General features: G+C 39.4%; 2 protein-coding genes across 3 annotated transcripts in view; both read left to right on the plus strand.

Annotated features, from left to right (window-relative positions):
• The window catches only part of LOC124133169, a 33525-nt gene extending 17969 nt beyond the window's left edge, over positions 1-15556 (plus strand). Inside the window, exons 12-19 of one of the 2 annotated variants that reach the window (XM_048400497.1) lie at positions 496-619; positions 3814-3987; positions 4986-5207; positions 9805-9923; positions 11291-11348; positions 13037-13369; positions 13613-13681; positions 14736-15556. In XM_048400497.1, the coding sequence (XP_048256454.1) occupies positions 496-619; positions 3814-3987; positions 4986-5207; positions 9805-9923; positions 11291-11348; positions 13037-13369; positions 13613-13681; positions 14736-14878 (1242 nt within the window). In that variant the 3' untranslated portion in view covers positions 14879-15556. The remainder of the gene's footprint in view (positions 1-495; positions 620-3813; positions 3988-4985; positions 5208-9804; positions 9924-11290; positions 11349-13036; positions 13370-13612; positions 13682-14735) is intronic. The other variant, XR_007222347.1, reaches the window with a different exon arrangement.
• Positions 15557-16910: 1354 nt separating this feature from the next.
• The window catches only part of LOC124133170, a 28883-nt gene continuing 18026 nt past the window's right edge, over positions 16911-27767 (plus strand). Inside the window, exons 1-7 of the mRNA XM_048400496.1 lie at positions 16911-16977; positions 19147-19240; positions 22874-23071; positions 23886-24022; positions 24812-24920; positions 26873-27033; positions 27252-27374. Of these exons, the coding sequence (XP_048256453.1) occupies positions 16972-16977; positions 19147-19240; positions 22874-23071; positions 23886-24022; positions 24812-24920; positions 26873-27033; positions 27252-27374 (828 nt within the window). The 5' untranslated portion in view covers positions 16911-16971. The remainder of the gene's footprint in view (positions 16978-19146; positions 19241-22873; positions 23072-23885; positions 24023-24811; positions 24921-26872; positions 27034-27251; positions 27375-27767) is intronic.

Consider the following 27767-nt stretch of genomic DNA (forward strand, 5'->3'; position numbering starts at 1 on the left):
ACTTGTTGTTACCCTGCCTGACGATTGGCAATGAGGGGATAACACAAGGACTGGTCGGCTCAGGGTCAGTATAATGTGTCTGAGTAGGGTATTCTAGATCTTGTTACACGGCGGCATCGTATCTCTGTAGGCTAGCACTATAAACCTGAATAAATCTCTACACGTTCAAGCAAACACAAAAACGTACGTGCGCATTATGTTAGTGCATTAATCTTCAACACGACGTTAAACCAAATTTTTCATCACCTCACCTCACCATTGGGGCTTTCCTCAATTGTTAAGCTGACACGGAAATACTGTATAAAGGGGTGTTAATCTAAACTTACTCACTCGCTCTCTATGACATTGAAGTCAAATGAACCTACTTTATGTTGTATAGGTTATACGAATGAAACAAACTAAGGGAAATTATATGGAAATATATGAAAATTAGTATATATGAGAAAAAACATGTTTTTGTGACAGTCAGCTATTGCATTTCATCTTTTTTTGTAGGATGACTATTTTCTGTCGTATGATTTCTACAATTTTGATCAAGAAAACCCAGTGTTGAGTCGCTTTGACATTTCGCCATGCTACACCGACCAAGATGAGATTAACTTCGAGATAACATTCCCAGGTAAGTACTCTATGTATTGTACAAAGACGCATTCTCAAGGACGATTTTATCCATGTTTGAGCACTGCGTGATAAAGGTGTTGTGTTATGCGGATAGATGTTCTTTATGTGTGTGTGTGCATATCCCCCCCCCCCCCCCCCCCTTGTACATTTACATACCCCTGTGTGTCCAGCTTAGCTTTGCAATACCACATGTACAGGTTCATGACGCTATACAAGTGCAATAATCGTGGACGCGACGTGAAACCCAATTTCACCTATGTGTTTGTACAAAGTAACCTTTGCCCCGAAACTTTCCCTCTGTATGTATGAAGCTACTTTCTCTCTGTATGTATAAAGTAACATACCCTCTGTATGTATAAAGAATATTCCCCTCTGCATCTTTAAAGCAACTTCCCCTCTGTATGTATAAAGTAACTTTCCCTCTGTATGTATCAAGGAACTTTCTCCCTGTATGTGTAAAGTACCTCTCCATCTGCATGTACAAAGTAATGTCCCCTCTGTATGTGTAAAGTAACCTTCCCTCTGTATGCATAAATACACTTTCCCACTGAAAGTTACTTCTCCTCTGTATGTGTAAAGCAACTTTCCCGCTGGATGTTTAAAGTAACTTTCCGTCTGTGTGTAAAAAGTAGCATTCAGTAGTGTTTAAATTAACTTGTATAAAATGTATGTATAAAGTAACTTTCCCTCTGTATATATATGGTAACTTTCCCTATTTCCTTCTGTATGTATAAAGTAACATTTACTCTGTATGCTTAAAATAACTTTCCCTCATGATCAGTATGTATAAAATAACTTTCCCTCTGTATGTATGATGTAACTTTCCTTCTGTGTGTTTAAAATAACTTTCCCTCTGAAAGTATAAAGTAACTTTCCCTCTTTGTGTATAAAGTAACTTTACCTCTGTATGTATAAAGCAACTTTCCCTCTGTATGTATATATAAAGAAACTTTTCCGCCGTATGTATAAAGTAACTTTCCCTCTGTATGTAGAAAGTAATTTCCCCCCTGTGTGTATAAAGTTAATTTCCCTCTGAATATATAAAATAACTTTCCCTCTGTATGTTTAGGGGGCACGGGTGGCCCAGTCGTCTAAGGCGCCGCGATTCGCTGTGCAGAGTTGCGTCCCTTGGGCACGCCAGAAACCTATGATTGTGGGTTCGAATCCCGGTTCGCCCCAATTATGTTTCTAGGTTTGTCAGCACCATACCCGTGCTCGTGGGTTTTACCGATGTGGTAAACGTCTGAGACCTGCATCACTTCGGGCTTTCCTCCCACATTAAGCTGACACGCCGTGATATAACTGGAATAATGTTAAAAGCGGCGTTAAACCCAACTCACTCACTCACTCACTGTATGTTTAAGTAACTTTCCCTCTGTATGTTTAAGTAATTTTCCCTCTGTACATTTAAAGTAACATTCTCTCTGAATATGTAAAGTAACATTCCCTCTGAATATAAAAAGTAACATTCCTTCTGAATATATAAAGTAACGTTCCCTCTGAATATATAAAGTAACGTTCCCTCTGTTTGTATAAAGTAACGTTCCCTCTGTATGAAAAATGAAACTTTCCCTGTTTGTATAAAGTAGCTTTCCCTCTGTTTGTTTGAAGTAAGTTTTCCCCTGTATTTATAAAGTAACGTTCCCTCTGAATATACAAAGCAACTTTCCCCCTGTAAGTATATTTTAATGTTCCCTGTGTATATAAAAGTAACGTTCTTTCTGAATATATAAAGTAACTTTCCCTCTGTATGTATAGGATAAAACACGTCCGAGGGTTGTTATGATATTTAAAACCCGCATCCCAAGGGATTTTCCTAGGGAAAGGGTTATAAATATCATAACAACCCGAGGGGTAGTGTTATATCTTCCTTATATACCGATTTTGAAACTTAAAACTACGTTTATCAACATTTTTATGTTTCGAACATACTTTCGATGAACCTTAAGAAACGGGCGTAAAATATCTGTTGCTGGCGTACGGATCTTGAAAAGGACATGATTCTAAAAAGCAGTGAAGCTTATCAACACCTCTCTAGCCTAGTGGTACACTTACTGGGCTACACATATGAAGGATGCGAGTTCGATCCTCGGGAATATAAAGAAAACATTTGTCATTTGATTTTAAATTCCATTACATGTTACAATCTGAACGGAATTTTTATAAATAAAATACACAGGATATTATGGGATATTATAACACATTATATAGTAAATATGACTTGAATATCCTATAAAATCCCAGGGACATTACAACGTCCCTGTTTATGAGACTTAACCCCACTGAAGAACAACAGGATGACGTCACCGGAGGTTTATAAGTTAAAGTAACATTCCTTCTGAATATATAAAGTAAAGTTTCCTCTGTATGTATAATGAAACTTTCCCTGTTTGTATATAGTAGCTTTTCCCCTGTATGTATAAAGTAACGTTCCATCTCTATGTATAAAATAACTTTCCCTCTGTATGTATAATGAAACTTTCCCTGTTTGTATAAAGTAGCTTTCCCTCTGTTTGAAGTAATTTCCCCATGTATGTATAAAGTAACGTTCCCTCTGAATATATAAAGCAACTTCCCCCCTGTATGTATATATTAATTTACCCTCTGTATATATAAAGTAACGTTCTTTCTGAATATATAAAGTAACTTTCCCTCTGTATGTATAAAGTAACTTTCCATCTGTATGTATAATGAAATTTTCCCTGTTTGTATGAAGTAGCTTTCCCTCTGAATATATAAAGTAACTTTCCCTTTGAATATGTAAAGTAACGTTCCCTCTGAATATATAAAGTAACGTTCCCTCTGTATGTATAAAATAACTTTCCCTCTGTATGTATAATGAAACTTTCCCTGTTTGTATAAAGTAACTTTCCCTCTGTTTTTATAAATTAGGTTTTCTTGTGTATGTATAAAGTAACTTTCCCTCTGAATGTGTTTGTTCAGGTGAAGGCTTGACTTGACTTTGCATGTGTTTGTGACCGATGCCACTTGTTGGGCCGGATACGCCCACCTTTTCGGGAAAAACCTAATGTCATCACTAATTGATAGTGATTCATAACCACATACTTATGAAAAGGTGGGAATCGTACAATGGACACTGCTTCAGATGAAAGTGGAAAGGGTTTAGTCTCTTTTATTGACATTAACATAACAGATGCTAAATGGTTTCGAGTGTGTTACTTTCATCCCCAGGGAACTATGTTGACTTCTTACTCAACTACAAGACTATTCTGGAAGATCTTGTGATTGTGAGCATCGCCAAGACGGGAGGTCTATCACCTATCCGAATACAACGTGTGGACATGCACTGGGACAAACAGAACGCCTACTTCGTCGGAACAATCCTTGACATGGCCCCCGTTCTGGGTAATGTCATAGGGGCCCGTTTTACAAAACGATCTTAATGCTAAAACGATCTTTGTGAAACTTTAACACTGACATGCAACAGTCGTAGAAGGTCGCTTTGTGGAGCTGGGCCCCGTTTCACAAAGCGATCGTAGCGCAACGGCTGTCTTAATTATATGTTAAAGTATGGGAGATACGATAGTCGTAGCACTATTATCGCTTTGTGAACAGGGCCCCAAGGGCCTACTTTCTTTTTTTATGTAACATCGTTGATGTTTGATGCTTTCATTCAGTTCAGTTGACGTATGCAGTATGTTCTTAGAGCACGAAACTCAAATGTTTGTTTAGTCGTTTGTTTGTTGTTTAAAGTCGCACTCAGCAGAATTCAAGCTAAATGACGGTGGTCTGTAAATAATCGAGTCCAGACATGTCAGTGATTGATATAATGAGCATCGATCTACACAATAGCGATACGATGAGATGCATCAACCAAGTGACCGAGCTTGACCACCCGATCCCGTTCGTCGCCTCTTACGTCAAGCATTGGTTGCTGAAGACTTTTTCTAACCCAGTTGTCAGCTCATCAAGGATAAACAATACTGCACTTTTAATGCCGCCTTGAACAGTACTTCTGTTATGACACAGCGTCAGGTTCATGAGGGAACGCAGGAAGTAGATGTTGGCACTTTGGACACAGATAGAACACGGTTTATAATCGGTGCTGATGCCGCTTTGAAACGTGTTTCAGTGCCACAGCGTCACTATCATTATTTGAAAGAAAAATCGCAGTTCAAAGGGTCGTAGACGTCATTTACATGGTGAAACAGCGGATCCTGACACGCCTAAGGGACACATATTTCCACGTTATGAATAATGTGTCATCCTTTTTTTTTAATCGAGAAAACAATGCCAGACATTATGCATGAAATTTTCTTAACAGACCAATATACTCAAAACCACTTCCTCTTCCAAACATTTCGGTAACAATTACTCATACAGGATGTTTTTTTTTGGTTCAGCCAGGTACCGGCGTTGGCCGAATATGGTGGCACACTTCGCAGACAGCCTTCGTGCAACAAACGTGGGCGACGCCCTCGGTTGTGCGGATGCGTGCAACGACCAGGAATTTACTTGCAACAGCTTCGACCTCTGCCCAGCTGCAAGAACATGCGCCATGAGTATGAATTACACATCGGTTGGAAAGGTTCTTCAAACCAGTGAGACCTGTGATCACTTTTCGCGTAAGTCAGTTTAGACTTGAGACGTAAACAAAGAAGCATTATTTGAAATGAAACTTTTAAGGCCCACGCTTGTTGAGACAGACAATACTAGTATTCATTCCATTAAAGGGCAAGTTCACACGGAAATGAACCTAATTTTCGTATACTTTTTCCACAATAAAAGTGTTAACCTAGAAGTGTCATAGACAAAAAAATAAAAATAACACAATTAATCAACATATGTTTTGCATTAAAACGATTTATATTTTTCACATTTACCAAGTGTTCTATTTCCATAACAAAAACACCATGGCTTATGCCCCTTGCCATATGACGTCATTGGTGCCAATTGATAAACATTATGACGTCATCATGCTTTGTTAGAGCCGCTTCACGTGGTGTAGGTACAGGTGTGTGATTCTAGCATCTCAGATGCCAGCCAGCATAGTGTTATGCTGAGTCACCACTGCGCCGGAGTGTGTCGTAGGCCATGTTGTTTTACCGAAAACTTGTACTTGATATCTTTTGCATTCAGAATGGACAGGGACCCAGTTGAATTGGCACCAATTACGTCATAATCTAAGGGGGATAACTCAGGCCTGTTCAGCTCGAAAAACGAAGGCCTCATAACGGCATATCATTTTCACACTATTGTGAGCTTTCTACTTTCACTGTGAAAAAAATGAGTGTATATTTTCAAACACAGATAGTAACTCATTCTAAAATTGCGTTTTGTTTAGAAAAAGAAAGAAAGTGATTTTTGCGTGTACACTTCCCCTTTAAGGATATCCGCAGCTGCACGGAATTCCATGAACTGCTGAGAAAATCAGATCTCAGTGCTCGCTACCGCTGAACAAATATCTGAGAACATCCCAGCTTTCGGTCAATCTCGCCCCATTCCGTCATTTTCAGTAATCGCAAATGAGACTCGGCTGTGAGTGTGGGTATTTTCTGTCCCAACAGTAAACAGGCTAACACGATTTCGGAGGCACGTTTTTGGCACGTTAACGTTTCATCGTTGTTTAATTTTCGCGAGTCCTACATATAATTAGCTACTTATTGAGAAAATCAATCCTCAATATATTCCATATATATTCCTATACAACAACGTTTTGAAAATATAGTTCCAATATGTTGATGTAAACAAATATGAATTGCTCATGGTCCGGACCTGGCCTGACGGGGAATAATGATTAGCGTAAATGACTAAAAAGACTATCCTCAACGTAAGATGAGTGACATAACTTGAATATGCAAACGGCCGTTTTTGCCACACAAGAAGCAGTTTCTTTTCTCTGACAAGCTATTCATTATTGTCATCTGCACGCTAGTATGCTTACATCACGTAATGGTAATGTGGCCAAATATAGTCCCGGTTTACAATGGCTACGAGGCACCTCATAGGCCTAATTTCACCGGAAATAGCCGATTTTGTTCAGATAGCCCATAACAGATCACGTCAAAACGACCGAACTTTGACCGACCAATAAAACATAAGCATAAGCCAATCAGAATGCAACTTTTGCGAGCTACATGGCACACGTTTTTAAACTGGCTTTCATTCCAGACTACACTTTGAACAATATCGATTGAAAATTTGAAAACTGAACAAACGAAAATTATTGTATCCGAAATCGTATGGCAGTACTTCTCACGGAGTACGGTAAGCATCTTCCGTTTCAAATTTTTAACCCATTGTGAAGCGAGAGACAGACGGTGATTTTGACGCAACTGTCGCTCGGAATACCCCGTGTTAACCATTTCGAGATAGCATGATTAGAAAACACATTATGAATGTCACTTTCCCGATCTTTTCGCCGACTCTAGGATTGGTCGGAAGAAAGGTCGTTCCGACGTGACCCTTAATGGGAATTCGTCAGAACTTTGTTTAGCGGTAGCGAGAACTAAGATCTGATTTTGATACTAAGCTGTGATTTTAATAAGTTGTGGTTTAAGGGTAATGCAAATCCCCCAATTGCAATCAAACACATTCAAAAGACAATCAATGAAGACAGGATTGTGTCGACCTTGTGTTAACGTAAAAATGACACGCCAGAGAACGATGAGTCTCGATTATCTGCAGAAACAGATTCCAATGCAGTGATGATATTTATACGAACGAACCGCTGTAAATTACCGCTGACACCAGGTGTTCACGGAAAGGGTAAGTGTGTCCTACTGTTCCAGTAGACATGGCTTATGATTGTGTCTTGTCCACGTGAGTTATGTTTAGGAGTGGTGAACTTGTTATACTTTTACAAGACAACAAGATGTTACATAAGATGTATCTTGATTGTGTTAGATCTAGGGAGAATCCGACATTGAACATACTTATATAATCTTAATAGATACAAGATATTGGTTTAAAATGGACTTTTTACAGTAACAACTACCAGATTCAACATCATTTGTAGTTCACTGGTATTTGTCTCAAGGGGAACAGTATCATCTGCACATAGAAATACGGTGAAGCTGGGTTTTATGAAATATGAAAGATATTTGGATGAGCTGTATATCTTTACCAATTTACATATCTACATGCTTCCACAGATCGATAATAAATAAATGAGTGAGTGAGTATGGTTTTACGCCGCCTTTAGCAATATTCCAGCAATATCACGGCGGGGGACACCAGAAAAGGGCTTCACACATTGTACCCATGTCCGGAATCGAACCTTGGTCTGGGCGTGACGAGCGAACGCTTTAAGCACTAGGCTGTCCGACCACCCCGATCATAAATAAGGAAAACAGAGCTGGGGCTACATTTTCGTTGTAACCTAGTTTATAAAACCGGTCTGTCCTGACATCTCTGTGGCTACAAGTCCAGGAGAGCATACAGTTCCTACACATATACCTGTCAGTACACAATGTTTCCCCTTCATATCCTCAAGCTCAAACTACGTACATCGCGTATCAACCTACGAGATGTCTTCATTCGGAGGACAATTTTCATATAAACAAAAACGACCGTCTCCGTGGTCTAGTGGCAGAGCGTCTGCCCGGAGAGTGGAAGGTCCGGGGTTCAATCCCCGACCGCGTCATACCAGAAGACGTTAAGAGATGGTTACCCTGTCTGGTGCTCGGCGTTAAGGGTCTAAGACAAGGACTGGTCGGCACGGAGTCAGTATACTGTGTCTGAGTGGGGTATTCATGTAAAACTGCGGCATGGTATCTCAGTGGGCTAGCACTACAACATCGGCATTAGTCCGGACTATCACTGAAAAAAACGAAGAAGTGCAGGGTTGTCATTCAAGACAATGTACTGGCAGTTTGTTATTTCATCGTCACAGACAAGGCACGATGTCAACACATTCGTGACCAACTCGTGTTAATCCGGGACAAGCCGAATGGCGACTCGTGCCCCTCTCGTGCCCACCTTTGCGACTGGGTTCCGCCAACGCGCAAACGAGCATTGCTAAAGGAATTTTCAACTCGTTGCGTCATGATTCTCGTACATTTGCCTCATATATCATGTACGTTCCAAATGCCATTGGGGACACATCGGGACATACAGTATTATACAGTTTGATTGAACACACTAAACTGTACCTTGGGTATAGTTTTAAATGAAAGTCATGCGTAAAATATAAAAATATTCCTGAGAGATTCTTTGACCTTTCCTATGCGCATTCTGATTGGTTTGTCGTATTCATCGATAGGGGGGCGAGTCTTTTTGCAGGTTACGGACAGGGGCGAGTGGTGACGAATGAATGTCAACACACGGACAGCACGTGATTACATAAAAAATAAGAATCGGGTGCAGATAATTGTTGAACCATACAGTTACTTTATTACAGGTACCAACAGCCCCCCTCCCCAAACACACACACGTGAATGCACAGCGCTTTACAAGTGGGCTCATTAATATTAATATTATTAATAATATACATAGACCAGTTTCATGGCGGTCACGGTCGATAATATTTTAAATAAATGTTCCTGCACGTCAAGAAGTGTTTGTTTCAGTCATTCACAAAAAGCCTTCAAAACATTTTACAACTTTCAAGGATTGAATTTATGTCTAGGGTTGTTCACTGATTTACATTGATCCTTGTGCATGATTTTCCTGCACTGTTTGTGGTATAATTTTGTCGAAAATGTATTCTGGCTACATTAAATGTCCCTCTTAAAGTAAACCTGTATGTCCCAAACCATGGCATATCAATGATACATGAAGCAAAATTGTCCATTTGAAAGCTGACATAGTTATAGGTAATAGTTTTCAACAGTAACATCTCCGCCGATTCCGCTATATATAAGATCCCAAACATTTTTATCTTTACTAAATCTACCATTATGTTCGTACATGGTTTAAACCAAACAAGTTAGGGATCATGCGAACTTTTGGGGATATTTTTATGAAATTATATGCTCAGTCTTCACTTACAAAAATATCTTACAAAATATTCATGATCCCTGAACTTTGTTTGGTCAGTACACATAAGTCGATCAATATATACCCATTTGGGCTTGTATCCTTAAAACGCGTAGTTTCTGTTTCATATTTGAGAGGGTTTGAATCTCTTTACCTCAGATGCTACATGACAAGATAAGATAAGATATGATATACGATACGATACCATATGATAACTTCATAATAAGCATATTTGTGTTACAGGTGTGCTGACCGGAGCAGCTGTCCATGAGACACCGTTAATAAGGGCGTACAGACTTATAAGTACCGCAGTCACTTCAGGGAAGTTTGTTATCCCAGTGCAGCTTCCCACTGTTGGCATCGTGAGTACATGTACTTAAATTAATCTTAAATGCGTTTCGTGTCACTTGACTTTCTGGTCCATCGACCACTTGATTGTCTGGTGTGTTTGCCGGCCGCCGTCAGGGAACACACAGGTACTTTTTGTGCACATTGTGTGAGACGTGGGTTCTACCTGTCGAGCAGGCAAAGCTTAACCTTTTAGCGAACACTGTCATCACCGATCTTCAGTAATTCATATAATTTTTACAGCTGTGTTGCCTTTTTACGTCCAATGGAATCCGTTTCGGCGGATAATCTAGACTGGTTATTCGCTGACGGTGACGTTATATATTCCCCTTAGACAGCAATATTCCAGCTACTTCAGAGAGGTCTGTGAATCAACAAGCCTGTTGTAAGGAAAGCCATGCCAGTTGTTGATAACATGATCAAGGACACATTAAGAATCAGGTCTTTTACCCCTGTACAATACCTGTCTACATGCAGAGCCGAGACACCTCCACAGACGGCCACGTTAGGTGAACGTTCTGACCAGCTCATCAGTGCCAGGCTTCAACACTGAACGAAGCATTTATGTATCTCAAAACTGAATTTATATCGGTCAGTTCCGAATGTAAATGATAAAGGCTGTGCAATTATGTTGTGTATAATTTATAAGCCATCCACACCCAAAAGTGAGTACTATCGAATGGATAGGTCTGTTCTGTGTGAGTTGTCTTTTGGTAAAGTCGAAATTTTCCGTTTTACGTTAGTTGAGAAATAGAGCCGAATCGCTAAAGAAGCTGACATCTGATTGGCTCAAGAACCCACGCATCCTTCATTTATATTGTGCCACGCATCCTTCGTTTAGACTGCTATCAGAGAGTTCGTACAGGGTTCATCAGACGTGATCTATGGAGGTGTCTATCCTCAGATCTGTCCGCAGAGAGGTATCGTACTCGAATCGGAGTGACAGATCTCATGAGATGGAACCATCAACGCCGACGGTGAAAACAAAATCAACAAAATCTCGCATAATACTAGTGACCTCTGTAAAATCCGTTAAAAAAATTATGCTTTCGTTGTAAGTCAAGTAACTGTTTACAGTTGTTAGTGGTTTTATCATGCTTATTTCGAAATGAATTATTTTAGGTTTCATATGGCGTTAATTGAGCTATATTTCCACATATATACCTTTGCATAGTGGAATCAATCCCAATGGTACAATGTGTGAAGCCCATGTCTGGTGTTATCCGCCATATTCCTGGAATATTGCTAAAGGCGGCGTAAAACCCAACTCACTTACACATACCCTCGATTTATTTTTTTTTTTTTAAATACTGTCTTTCAAAACTTTCTCTGTGAACCCGCTTTGAACAAGATTTGAGTAATTTTTTTTAATCACTTCCAGAATCAGACATTTACAGCTAAAAGCATTAGACAGCGAAGTTACAATGCAACAACACCGGGTAAGAAGTCTTAGTTTTATACATACATACATACATACATACATACATACATACATACATACATACATACAGACATACAGACATACAGACATACTGACAGACATACATACATATGATATCGAGCACTGGCAAGATAGAATGTTACACTAAACCATTGTACAATATCACCATCATGTTATTGATGGTATGTCGTGTAAACAGCATAATGTAGTATTTACAGTACGTTTTTAATGGTATGTCATGTATAAGCATGGTGTAGTATTCACAGTATGTTATTGATGGTATGTCATGTTTATTGCATTATGTAGTATTCACTGTATGTTATTGATGGTATGTCATGTTTATTGCATTTTGTAGTAGTCACTGTATGTTATTGATAGTATGTCACGTATACAGCATTATGTAGTATTGACAGTACGTTATTGATATTGTGTCATGTATATAACATTATGTGGTATTCCAATTACGTTATTGATAGTATGTCAAGTATATAGCATTATGTAGTATTCACAGCACATAATTGATGGTATGTAACGTATGTAGCATTATGCAGTATTATGCTATTTGATTTTATTCATAGCTTGTCAAGTATAATGCATTATGTAGTATTCACGTGCATATTGTTATTGATGTTATGTCAAATACGACTATTGATAGTTTGGCAAGCGGGTATAATTGTTTTATAACAACATTAGGCTATTGATTGTGTGGAAAACATGTGCCATTGTATAATATCACCATTAGGCTACTGATAGTGGGACAAGCATGTACAGTATACACAACATGATATTGATCGTTTAGCAAGCATGTTTCATTGTTTCGTATCAACATCATTGAATTGATAGTGTGGGAAGCATGTATCATTGTATAGTATCAACATTATTTTATTGATGGTGTGGCAAGCATGTTTCATTGTATAGTGTCAACATGAGGCAATTGCTAATTTGGCAAGCATGTATCATTGTATTGTATCAATATAAGTCAATGATATTGCATCGTATACAATCACTATTATGGTATTGATAGTGTGGCAAACACGAATAAGTGGAAGTGGGGGAGTATTGAAGTGGCGAAGTGGGGAGTTCGGAATGTGGAATGTGGATGTGGGGAGTATGGAATGTGGAAGTGGGGAGTGTGGAATGTGGAGGTTGGGGTGGAATGTGGAAGTGGGGGGAGTGGAATGTGGAAGTGGGGGAGTGTGGAAGTTGGGGAATGAAGAAGTTGGGGATTGTGGAATGTGGAAGTGGGGGAGCGTTGAATGTGGAAGTGGGGGAGCGTGGAATGTGGAAGTGGGGGAGTGTGGAATGTGGGAGAGGGGGAGTGTGGAAAGTGGAAGTAGGAGAGTGTGGAATGTAGAATTATAATAAATGTGCTCATTACAACTGTGTAACCACTACAACAAGTTACTACTTGTTCTAGCGAAATGACATCTTATTCGAATCTAGTGCGTTGAACGTTCGTGTTGAAGGATATCTCATTTGTAAACGCAGGACAACAGACCTTACGTGTATATGGTGCTCTCTCTCTCTCTCTCTCTCTCTCTCTCTCTCTCTCTCTCTCTCTCTCTCTCTCTCTCTCTCTCTCTCCTGATAACGTTATATTGATGAGCATTGAAAACTATTTCTTTAGATGTCACTGTGACTGTTAAACCTTGTTATACTCTTACTGTCATCCTTCTGGTGTCCTAGGAGCCACGCCTCGACCAGCCGTCACACAAAACACAACCCCTGGACAGCAGACACCACAGCCAACCTCTGCACAAAAGACACCACAGCCAACCTCTGCACAAAAGACAACACAGCCAACCTCTGCACAAAAGACACCACAGCCAACCTCTGCACAAAAGACAACACAGCCAACCTCTGCACAAAAGACACCACAGCCAACCTCTGCACAAAAGACACCACAGCCAAACCCTGGACACCAGACACCACAGCCAAACCCTGGACACCAGACACCACAGCCAAACCCTGGACACCAGACACCACAGCCAAACCCTGGACACCAGACACCGAATCAAGGTGAACACGTCATTCACTGGTATAGGATAGTGTATTAGTATTATGTGTAAATTTGCACTTCATATATGCCATAATAATAATAATGTTGGTTTTTACATAATAAATGTAAAGTTTACAGAAGCAACCTCAACTTAATCGAGACCAAAACACCTTTGATCGAGATATAAATTCAGTCTGCAAAAAATTATGAGAGTCATCTGTAGTTGTGATTGTAACTAATTGTTTTCTTTCTTTAAACAACAGTAAAGAACCCGACGACACCAGTCAGTTGTACCAACGTCGCATCCCAACAAAAGTCGTCGAACAACGCAGGTACGACTTCTACAACTACGACGGTCCCGCTTAAATTCTAAAGACATGTGATGTGTGACAGGCAAGCCGACACATCACATCGGATCACATCATTCATCACATAAGATCACATCACACATCGCATAGAATCACATCACTCATGACACATCACATAATTAGTGAATGAGTGAGTTGGGTTTACCGCCGCTTTTAACAGTATTCCAGTCATATCGCGGCGTGTCAGCTTAATGTGGGAGGAAAGCCCGAAGTGATGCAGTCTTCAGATGTTTACCACTCGGTGAAACCCACGAGCACGGGTATGGTGCTGACAAACCTAGAAACATAATCGGGGGACCCGGGATTCGAACCCACAATCATAGATTCCTGACGTGTCCAAGGGACGCAACTCTGCAGAGTGAATCGCGGTGCCTTAGACGACTGGGCCACCCATGCTCCCACACATCACATATAATCACATCACACATCACATAGGATCACATCACACATGACACATCGCATAGGATCACATGACACATCGCATAGGATCACATCACACATCACATAGGATCACATTACACATCACATAGGATCACATCACATAGGATCACATGACACATCACTTCGGACTACATGTCACATCACATCACGTATCACACATGATCCCATTACACATGAGATGGGCCCACGTGACAGGGAATCAAAACACATATGACATATCACACGACCATATGCCACATGACACATTACACAGAGCAACATGATCACATCAAAAATTGGATCACATGAAATCGGATCACATGACAACAGGATCACATGACACATGTCCACGTGACACAGAATCACATGATACATGTCAACATGACTCAGGATCACATGAAACATGTCCACGTGACACAGGATCACATGACTCAGGATCACAAGATAACAGGATCACATGACACATGTCCACGTGACACAGGTCCAAATCATATGGAACCACATCAGACATACACCAAATACTAGTAACGTCACGGATTCGGGTCTTTGGTATTTTATTTTAAAATCATCGTACAGCCGTCTTCTTTTTTTCATCCAGGGGCATTCGTGGGAGTTGCTTTAGTCATGTTGGTTGTGGGCGGCATCATCGGTGTCGCAGTCATGATGTTTCTCCAGCGACGGCAGCAGAAAAAAGACAACCTTCGAGTTGCCTTTGTCAACAAAACCTTCGACGACAGCTAAAACTCTTTAACAAATGATTTGGCAATAGATTACTCTGGACAATTCTTATGGTGTAAATATTTCAATGTCTGTATCCAGATAATTATATTTAATCATTGGTGGTGAAATGTGACTTCTTTATTGTTTTGTTATTAATCATATATGGTTGTGTTCATGTTTCGTATATCAAATCTCAATATTCTGTTTACTTTGAAAAAAGGCAAATAAAGATAAAGGCATATACAGCAAACACGGTTGTGTCGAACTTATGGTTATCTCGAAGTAAAAGCTTGGTCCCTGCGTACACCTTATTTATTATAATTTCCGGTTGTTTCGAATCTCGAAGTATTAACGTAGGTCCCTTCAACTTCGACACAGCGGTGTTTGACTGCATGTGTTGTTGTTTGGAATTACGCGTGTATCACGAGATATTTCAAGGGGCGGTTACGTATACTCGAAAACTTCTATTCAACAAGGATCTTGTAGCATGGACCTGCCATCGAATTTCAATTCACGTGACCACGCATGACAGTTGCGACCCGGATTAGAGCACGTCCTTTCCACATGGCAATCCATTTGTATGGACAGACAGGGCGGTTTTTGTCAACTCGTAACCCAACTCGAAATTCCATTAAACACTAACACCTTTTAACAGTGGTTCATAAACATGCTTTAATAAAGTGGGAATCGTACAATGAACTCTACTTTTATATTTCTTGTGATTATGGAAATGGTTTTGGTCCTTTTTTGTTTGTTTTTGTTTGTTTGTTGTTTAACGTCGCACTCACCGGGGTTCTGTGGGCAGTATCAGTATTCTGCAGTTGTACAAACCTCTCCAGACTCATGGCGGTCAGGGTAAACACAGAACAGATGGCAGACACATTCTGAAGATAGTGGACGCTTTTGCAAAGAAACTCCCCAAAGGTCCAGGTGAATGAGAAGAACGCTGCTACCTGCAACAAAACAAAGACGAATGAACTACAATGCGTGCGTGCGTGCAAGCAACCCAAATGGCGACTAACGGGATCGGTATGTCAGGCTCGCTGACTTGGTTGATGCTTGTCATCGTATCCTAATTGTGTAGATCGATGCTCATGATGTCAATCACTGGAATGTCTGGTCCAAACTCGAATATTTACAGACCGCCGTCATAAAGCTAAAACATATGTCGGAGGGGAAACGTCCAGCTCCAGCATATACAGTACTCATTCCCAGAGAGATTACATTCCTCTACAACAGTCTACCAGATAGACATCTTCTTGCCAATGGGTATTAGCAGAATGTTTAAGACCTGTTGAGAAATGTGAGATTTGTTTCCAGAACCATTGTCAAATAATCGATCCTTTCACACAAAGGGTCACACGACTGCGGTATATCGAGCGTGGTCATCCATCCAACAACATTCCGCCGCTGACGTTGCTTAAAGGAAGTCACTGAGCCATACCCAAAGACTGGAAGACCTAATTGACAATTGACAATTTCGACTTGCACCACATGTTCCCTTGGGGATTTGTTTAGGTGAACAATTGCCTTGCCTCTGTATGTGTTTGTGTCGGGCGCCACAGATGGGACAGGAGACATTCATTCACCTTTTTGCAAACACCTGTTATCATCACTATGTGATAGTGATCCATAACAAAAGCTTATGATATAGTCGTAATCGGACAATATATAATTATGGAAAAAGCTCATTCGTGTTTATTTCAGAGATGGGGGCGGTCGGGTAGCTTACTGGTTAAAGCGTTCGCTCGTCACGCCGAAGACCCGGGTTCGATTCCCGACATGTGTACAATGTGTGGAGCCCATTTCTGGTGTCCTCCTCCGTGATGTTGCTGGAATATTGCTAAAGGTGGCGTAAAACCAAACCCACTCACTCACTCACTCACTCACTCACATTTTCAGAGATGAACATTGCTTGACTTAATCAGCAATTACAGTGCTTATTTCCCCAATTACCCAATAACTCAAGATTGTCATGTGATGAAGTGTGTCATTGTGTGTACACGTCGTCGGCAGTGAGGACAACGTGATACACTAAAATACACCCACTTAAATTTTTATCAGTGGTCCGTCCTTCACTCAACTGATAACGACAGACTTTTTACAGCATCAACATGAAGGTAAGCAAACACTTGCACTGTATTCTCACAATTATAATATAAAACAAAAAACAGATACATGTTAATAGTTGATTCATCCTTACTTATGTCTTACTATGTTATATTTGAATATCTCGTATGAATTTGATAAAATATTAATACTAATATATTATCAAAACTTTTTTTTAAATATAACACAATCTTCACAGTTATTTAGTTTATTGAGGAGCATATGTCTTTGCCCTGTTTTGGCTGGTATATATGTCGTATAAATTGGTATATATACCCATACTCATAATTATAGTCACCCCATATCACACTTATATCGAGGGGTGACAATAATTAGGGTATGGGTATGGTGTCATTATTATCTGAACACCTATATTTGACATGCTGGCGATTGAAATTATTATTTGTAAGAAATCACAAAAGACACAATTACTATCGATGTTGGATAGCTGTTAGTATATATTTGTTTATGTTGTGCGAAGTAAAGTTTTCTTCGTGTCCACGCTTTCGTTATAGATTGATAACCTTATCATATACAGTCCTTACAGATAAAGTACCTTTGCCCTGCACGTCCTCATTGTACTAACTATCTTCTCTTAGTGGATAGTGGGGTAGCCTAATGGTTATAACGATCGTTCGTCGCGCCGATGGCCCGGGTTCGATGCCTGTGGGTACAATATGTGAAGCCATTTTCTGGTATCTCCCGACATAATATTGCAAAAACGGCATAAAACCAAACTCACTCACTCTTATCCTTGGATATTCCGGTCCTCTAATATACAGTAAAACAGCCATTTAACAAATACCTATTTACTTAAATCGTTGGTTCTACACGACGACGATCCGGTTCGATTCAGTGACTTCAGTTTGTAAATCCATTGTTGCTGAAACATATTTTAACCATACACTTTACAGTATGTACAGCAAAACTAACAATGTCATCCTTATTTCCCTCATGAAAAGTAAATGTTAAGGCATTTGTATATGGGTGAGTGAGTGAGTTTTAAACACTCACGCCACTTTTAACAATAGTTCACGGTGTCAGCTAAATGTGGGAGGAAAGCCCAAGTGATCAAGGTATCAGATTTTACCACTTTGGTGAAACTCACGAGCAAAGGTATGGTGTTGCACACCTAGAATACCTAGAACATAATCGGGACGAATCGGTATTCGAACCCACGATCATAGGTTTCTTGCGTGCCCAGTGGACGCAACTCTGCACAGCGAATTTTAGGCGCCTTAGACGACTGGGCTACCCGTGCCCCCTGTACATGTACGAATGATTAACATCATTACATAGGTACATTACATTACATACTATAAACTCATCATATGATGTCAAAGTTGATACATGCACTGACGTATTCATTTTGTGATCTGACCACCCACATGAAGTGGTACCTGTTTACCAAAAATACCTATCAATCATTTGGTTATGTGTTGAAATGCATTATCATTTCAAATAATAACGTTGTTATTTGATTAAAACACATTTCACATATATGTGCAATATCTTCGTGAACATGCTTAAATAGTGTTTATTTCTTTTCTTAAAATATCTGGATGTACAATGATAATAAGCATACTTTGATTAGATTTCTATTAATAATTTAGAAAAGCACATCAAAATGCTGGTAATCCTGTGTCTACATCAACAAAAAAAAGAAGGTTTCTCTTAAGATATCTTCTTCACCAACTGTACATATTACCCTTATTTTACCAATACAATACACAATAGCTACCTCGAATGTGCTCGTTCATAAATAAAGCACTTCAATTAAATAACAATTCCGTTCATTGGTGCCGATGTACTCAATTATGTTAACAATATTCAAGGCAGGCAAAGCGCTATACAAATGTTTTGTGGTAAACATGCGGGGGACATTTCAAAATTAGACACTTCTATAACAAAAATGATGTCCGATGCAGTTCCCTATTTTGACTTGTACCATGTTTTCCCGTTTTGTTAAGGTGAACAATTGACTTGTCTTTGCATGTGTTTGTGACGGATGCTGCAGTGGGGCAGGCTATGCTCACCTTTTTGCGAACACCTGGTATCATTATTATTTGATAGTGGTTTCAGAACACACTCTTATTATGTAGTAAGTTTGGACTAGATTATGGAAAGTGTTTGCCGCTTTTATCAATTTGGATGTTAGTTGATTCTCCTGTTGATTGTAGGTATTGTTAGTTCTTGGACTATGGCTAGTGTCGGCGCACACCAGCACGGCCCAGGTGTGTACATTCGCCGCATCCGCAACAGTCGCCCCGAACGGTGAGCATCCCGCGACAATCATATATAAGTGCCCGGTTTAGCTATGATAGCCTGATTACTGTTGGGTCCACCTCTGTCCTGATAAGATAATACAGTGTACATATTATCTCGGATATGTGATTGGTGTACAAAGAAAAAGCTCCAGTAACGCTGTTAAAAAGAGTAAAGGAAATACGTTGATGTTATTTATTATGAAACATATTTACAAATTATCTTATACTTGTAAGGGGACGCCAGAAATGACATCACAAATCTACATGAGTCAGCAAGTCTACAACATGACATCACAAGGCTACATGTTGCCGCAATTCTACAACATGACATCACAAATCTACATGATTCAGCAAGTCTACAACATGACATCACAAGGCTACATGTTGCCGCAATTCTACAACATGACATCACAAGGCTACATGATTCAGCAAGTCAACAACATGACATCACAAAGCTACATGAGTCAGCAAGTCTACAACATGACATCACAAATCTACATGAGTCAGCAAGTCTACAACATGACATCACAAATCTACATGTTGCCGCAATTCTACAACATGACATCACAAGGCTACATGATTCAGCAAGTCTACAACATGACATCACAAGGCTACATGAGTCAGCAAGTCTACAACATGACATCACAAATCTACATGAGTCAGCAAGTCTACAACATTACATCACAAGGCTACATGATTCAGCAAGTCTACAACATGACATCACAAATCTACATGAGTCAGCAAGTCTACAACATGACATCACAAATCTACATGAGTCAGCAATTCTACAACATGACATCACAAAGCTACATGATTCAGCAAGTCTACAACATGACATCACAAAGCTACATGTTGCCGCAATTCTACAACATGACATCACAAATCTACATGATTCAGCAAGTCTACAACATGACATCACAAGGCTACATGTTGCCGCAATTCTACAACATGACATCACAAATCTACATGAGTCAGCAAGCCTACAACATGACATCACAAATCTACATGAGTCAGCAAGTCTACAACATGACATCACAAGGCTACATGATTCAGCAAGTCTACAACATGACATCACAAAGCTACATGTTGCCGCAATTCTACAACATGACATCACAAATCTACATGAGTCAGCAAGTCTACAACATGAAATCACAAGGCTACATGTTGCCGCAATTCTACATGACATCACAAATCTACATGATTCAGCAAGTCTACAACATGACATCACAAATCTACATGAGTCAGCAAGTCTACAACATGACATCACAAAGCTACATGATTCAGCAAGTCTACAACATGACATCACAAATCTACATGATTCAGCAAGTCTATAACATGACATCACAAATCTACATGAGTCAGCAAGTCTACAACATGACATCACAAGGCTACATGTTGCCGCAATTCTACAACATGACATCACAAATCTACATGATTCAGCAAGTCTACAACATGACATCACAAAGCTACATGATTCAGCAAGTCTACAACATGACATCACAAAGCTACATGATTCAGCAAGTCAACAACATGACATCACAAAGCTACATGGTGCCGCAATTCTACAACATGACATCACAAATCTACATGATTCAGCAAGTCAACAACATGACATCACAAAGCTACATGATTCAGCAAGTCTACAACATGACATCACAAAGCTACATGTTGCCGCAATTCTACAACATGACATCACAAAACTACATGATTCAGCAAGTCTACAACATGACATCACAAAGCTACATGATTCAGCAAGTCTACAACATGACATCACAAAGCTACATGATTCAGCAAGTCTACAACATGACATCACAAGGCTACATGTTGCCGCAATTCTACAACATGTCATCACAAAGCTACATGGTTCAGCAAATCTACAACATGTCATCACAAAGCTACATGATTCAGCAAGTCTACAAAATGACATCACAAAGCTACATGATTCAGCAAGTCTACAACATGACATCACAAAGCTACATGATTCAGCAAGTCTACAACATGACATCACAAAGCTACATGATTCAGCAAGTCAACAACATGACATCACAAAGCTACATGATTCAGCAAGTCTACAACATGACATCACAAGGCTACATGGTGCCGCAATTCTACAACATGTCATCACAAAGCTACATGATTCAGCAAGCCTACAACATGACATCACAAAGCTACATGATTCAGCAAGTCTATAACATGACATCACAAAGCTACATGATTCAGCAAGTCTACAACATGACATCACAAGGCTACATGGTGCCGCAATTCTACAACATGACATCACAAGGCTACATGATTCAGCAAGTCAACAACATGACATCACAAAGCCACATGATTCAGCAAGTCTACAACATGACATCACAAATCTACATGATTCAGCAAGTCTACAACATGACATCACAAGGCTACATGGTGCCGCAATTCTACAACATGACATCACAAAGCTACATGATTCAGCAAGTCAACAACATGACATCACAAAGCTACATGATTCAGCAAGTCTACAACATGACATCACAAAGCTACATGATTCAGCAAGTCTACAACATGACATCACAAGGCTACATGATTCAGCAATGCTACAACATGTCATCACAAAGCTACATGATTCAGCAAGTCAACAACATGACATCACAAATCTACATGATTCAGCAAGTCAACAAGATGACATCACAAAGTTACATGATTCAGCAAGTCTACAACATGACATCACAAAGCTACATGTTGCCGCAATTATACAACATGACATCACAAAACTACATGATTCAGCAAGTCTACAACATGACATCACAAAGCTACATGATTCAGCAAGTCTACAACATGACATCACAAAGCTACATGATTCAGCAAGTCTACAACATGACATCACAAGGCTACATGTTGCCGCAATTCTACAACATGACATCACAAAGCTACATGATTCAGCAAGTCTACAACATGACATCACAAATCTACATGATTCAGCAATTCTACAACATGACATCACAAAGCTACATGTTGCCGCAATTCTACAACATGACATCACAAAACTACATGATTCAGCAAGTCTACAACATGACATCACAAGGCTACATGGTGCCGCTATTCTACAACATATCATCACAAAGCTACATGATTCAGCAAGTCTACAACATGACATCACAAGGCTACATGATTCAGCAAGTCTACAACATGACATCACAAAGCTACATGAATCAGCAAATCTAGAACATGATATCACAAAGCTACATGATGCCGCAATTCTACAACATGACATCACAAAGCCACATGCTGTCGCAGCGCTCCAACATGCTATAGCGATATCATATGACATCATTCCAATTTCACGCCGCGATACTTTAACATGACACAACATCATGGCATTACGACACCACAACACCATAACAGGTCACCTCAGTGCTATGGCTTTGCACCACTATCTGCGAACTTTACGTCACGATATTCATATATGACATTATGATACTATCATACAACTCCTACCTTTTGATTTAGTAATGCCGGGGCTTTGTACCATAATGCACAGTACAATAATAATAATAATAATAATAATGATTCAAGAAGACAGGGGTTATTCGTAACAAGAAGCCCTTCATGTTCTGTCCATAACTGAAATATCCTTACTTCTTGCACGAAAATCTTCCAGATCCTCGCCTTCCACAAGCCCTGCCACCGTCCTTTCAAGTCACCATCGAGGGCGCTCTCATTGATAGGAACATGAGCGTGGTTGCGGAGGAATATTTCGATCAAGATTCACAGCGATCCGCCATGAAACTCACACAGAACGGACAGATTGAGTACGTGTACATAAACATGAACACGAATGAGAGCTACCATGTCCTTAGTAAGTATTCTGTATGGAACTATTTATCCCTATGCATATAAGAATGTACAGATTTACTTTTGAAAGAAAGAAAAACCAAAATGGAACCAATTGATATATATTTCAAGTTGGTGCTATATTGAAAATAAATCGATAACTAAAGGATATTCTTCTATTCCCGATAACATTAAATGTTAGGAATCTTTATTTATAAGTCATGTTTGCAATATTCATAAGTTGGAACGATAAAACTGGCCTGACTGTCTTCTGAGACAAATATTTCCGTGGAGGGTCGGCGGCGGTATCCCAGTATCCCAGGGAAGACGAATGAGCCTATTATACTGAGGACGTATGATGTATGACCGCGTTGACTGTGTCCGTGTTGATAGCTACTCATTCTCTCAACCTTTGGTTTGCCTTGTACGGGTTCGAATATATTCAGGACACAGCTTGATTATTAGTAAATGCGCCGTAAAACAATTTCATAAACAAGATCATGAATGGTTAATTAAGATGTGGTACGTCTCGATCGCAGGTGTGCATTTCATCACTAGAAGAAACGCGTTGTTTTCTTTGAAGGAACATGAAATGACGGTGCTTTCTAAATTTTCCCTGTATGGTGTGACCATTACGTTCAACAAGTCAAATGCATTTCTAATCCAAAGGTGTTTCCTGCTTCCGATGGCATTGAATAACGTGATCTGAAATAGCGTTTATGCTGAATTGAAAGGATCATAATAGCGTTATTTTTGTATCGGTTGTGGTGTTTCTGAATGAAACTTGATTTGTCCAGTGTTTTGTTTTGTTCTGTGGACGATTCTCTTCCGTTTTCTAGACAATAACTGCACCGTCATGAACCAAGCTACGGACATGGATGATGTATTTATCGGTGGTAAAATGCCTGGCAACAGCAACATGACCCACACCTATTCAACAAGTTATATCCTGAAGTTTGCTCAAAAGTACGGGGAGGTATGATCCTTTACATGTATTGTTAGCTCACCTGAAACAACTGTTTTGCTTAAGTGATGAAATGCTGTTCATTGTACGACCGATCTTTGTAAACGTTTTCATGTATTTTTTAAATCCTTCCAAAGTCCATAGATTATAGATTTTTGCTGTGTATGTGCTGTTTTAGATAGATACAAGCTCTGTGCTTCATAGGACAATTGTTCCATTAATTTAACAAATCAGGATAACTGCAAAACCCAGACTTTTGTCAGATCAACACCGCATTGGTTTACCTGACATTTCATCATAAAGTCAGTGTTTTGTAATTAAATGTGACCAACCATGAGAAAAGGTACCTTATGGGTGAAAATCACATTTTGACTTGTCATTATATTTTAAAACTACAGTATCTTCGGACCACAAAAATTCAACTCACAAGCTTCAATTCATATTTATTACAGAGATACTTGAGATCAAACATTTGGACATATTTTCCGACTTATAACTGTTTATGTAACACTTGCTGTTTTCAGACATAATATCTGATGAATTGAAAGTAGACAAGTATGCTGAAAGGTTTTGAAATAATGTTTTACTACATTACGAACTAACGAGAGAAAAATAAGATATCTGTGTACAGTCCGCACACATGGCGATCTTCACTGAAGTAAGTGGACGTCAAACGTCTTTATGACGTCATAGTACAATTGTATTCTAGCATAAGGTTCTTTTCTCCTTGTGGGTCACAAATATTAAACTGACCACTAAGAATGTGGTCATGTGTACAAGGCCTTAACCTGTTCTCTGAAGGTTTACAAGGGGCAGACATCGGTTAGAGGTGTCCTGTGTGATCATTGGCAGTCGTGCATGTACTGGGGCTTTCTCGGCGTCAACTTCACCGTCGATTACTACTTCTCAGGTATGTAAAAATAACAGGTAGAGGAAAACCTCGAAAAACTGGGCCTCTTTAGTCCGGAGCCCGTCCTCCCGGACGATTACTGTCACGAATATCCATATACATACACATGTATAATTACCAGCTGACACTACCACAGGACCAAACTCCGGATTTTACACCATTGAAACACGCGTGCAATGACATACGCATGTAAAATACCTGTTGACAATACCACAGGACCAGTTTCAGATTTTACACATTTTGAAAAAATTCGCAAATGCAGAAGGAAATGCATATGACATATACACGCACATACAACATTCTGTAATCTTTCATTGTTCATATAATTATTTTAAAACGCTTACCGAAAATGACTGAAAAAGAGGGACTATATATGAGCTTTGTCAAATCGGCTATTTGAATCAGATGATTTTATTGTGATAAGATACCTGATTGACCAATCAGAATCCATGAATTTTCAAATTCATGGTAATATGTGTTTCCCTTTCTACCGTCTCAGGTTTATTGTTACTTGGATTAAATTACTACTGAGATTAGGTTGAGATACCTTTGATGTGTTTGAATAACGATCATGAATATTAATCTTGTTCATGAAGTTTGTGATATGATCTTGATTTCATATATTGTTTTCTTTTTGCATTGTGATTGTAAAAAGGGAGAATTGTTAACTAGAATGAACTTTGTACATCCTACTAATGGAACAGGTCACGTAATATTTTCATCATTCATTTGTACAATATCTTAACATGGAAATCAGGAAAGGTGCGTGCGTTCCACATGTTTCAAGACATGTTTTTTTAAAATTAATTGATATCGAAATATGTGCATCCAGTGCACATCAATCTATGGTTAACGTGTGATAAATTCCAAATTATTCCTCACGTCTGTTTCAGACAAAAACCCATGAGCAAATTATGAAAATGCGACAAAAGGCTTGTGGTCATAATTCTTTGTACTTTCAAATAATTGCGTGATATCTCTTTTACTATTATTTGATATAAATGTACTTCATATTCTTATTACTTTTGTTAATGTCTCGGTCGTTTTTCTGAGGTTCTTTCATCTCCGGGTGGTTACCGAAAACCGGAAATCGTTTTTTTGTGCTGTGTTCATTGCACTTTGGTATCCTTTACAGCATAACTTTACTTTACCTCACATATATGTAGTCGTGTCGACGTCGTAGGATGTTACCATGGTCACACTAAACCATTCGGGAATGTCTATGTTTGATTAAACGGACAAAATCAACAGTAGCTGTTATCACTTGAAATTTGGTATTTTGACTTAGTGAGAGAGTGAGTTGGGTTTAATGCACCTTTGCACAGTATTCCAGTTACATCACGGCGTGTGGGGTTGGGGATGGGGTGGGGTTGTGGTGGTGGTGCACGTATATGGTGCTGACAAACCTTGAAACATAGGTTTTGAGCATGCTTAAGGGATGCAACTTTTTACAGCGAATTGCGGCGGCTTTGACGACTGAGCCAACCGTGCATCTTGAAATGTTTATTACACGATGAACTTTGCCTCAGTACACACACAACCGTGCATTTTGAAATGTTTATTACACGATGAACTTTGCCTCAGTACACACACAACAGTGCATATTGAAATGTTTATTACACGATGAACTTTGCCTCAGTACACACACAACCGTGCATATTGAAATGTTTATTACACGATGAACTTTGCCTCAGTACACACACAACCGTGCATATTGAAATGTTTATTACACGATGAACTTTGCCTCAGTACACACACAACCGTGCATATTGAAATGTTTATTACACGATGAACTATGCCTCAGTACATACACAACCGTGCATACGGTTTCATTTTTTTCATTTTCCACACAGGAAACAAGGGAAAACAGATAATATTAAGGTACAACCAGGTATATTAGATATATCTGGCTCCTCCGTATTGTAGCTAACTATTTCTGTTTTGTGTTTCAGTCTCCACGTGGACAAGTGCAGACGGAACAATGCAGATTCCTGTGAGAGCTGAGGTCCAAGGCTACAACTCCATTGTTGGCCCGGGTGCAATGTCAAGCTTCCATCATATTTATGATTATATTAGTTTTAAAAGCTACATTGTGGACCCGACAAATCTAGAGGTAAAAGAAAAAAAACATTCAAATTTGTAATAAGTGATTAATTTCCATAACTCTAGTAAGCCTCAATAGTAGTAGATGTGAGTCGAAATGTGGTTGAGCGACGATTTGAAGATTATTGCACATGCACGAGTGAGTGAGTGAGTGAGTGAGTGAGTGAGTGAGTGAGTGTCCTTCTGTTTGTGTGGTTCATCTATCATCATATTAATAATTCCATCTAGACTCCAAAAGGCGTTGCATGTGCCGGTCGGAAACACACCCGAGCGATGCCGAAGCTGAAGACACACTACCAGTACAGGGAGGAGATAATAGACCAGGATATGAACATGGTCGTAAATGCCGATGTAAGTAAATAAATGTCCATAGAGAGAACAACGTCCATACATGCATAACACAATGGTAACCGACCTGATGTATAAAAAATATTCATAAACCAATACGCTGAAGCTAATTATATATACATCTCACCCATATTATATGAGTGAGTGAGTGTTGTTTAACGTCGCTTAAACAATATTTCAGTGATATCATGGCGTATCAGCGGTGAAGTGATGCACCTGTTTTCTCACACATTTGGTATCATATAGGTTGACATATATTAGGAATCGTACAATTGTTTTCAGCAGAGAATTTAGATAGAACGGGTTTCTCGCTTTTAATTAAAATTTACCACTTTTGTGAAACCCATGAGCAAGGATATGGTGCTGACAAACCTAAAAACATGACTGGGACCAACC

The sequence above is a fragment of the Haliotis rufescens genome, unplaced genomic scaffold (genome assembly GCF_023055435.1).
Source record: "Haliotis rufescens isolate VD_foot unplaced genomic scaffold, xgHalRufe1.0.p SCAF_2, whole genome shotgun sequence".
NCBI lineage: Eukaryota > Metazoa > Mollusca > Gastropoda > Lepetellida > Haliotidae > Haliotis > Haliotis rufescens.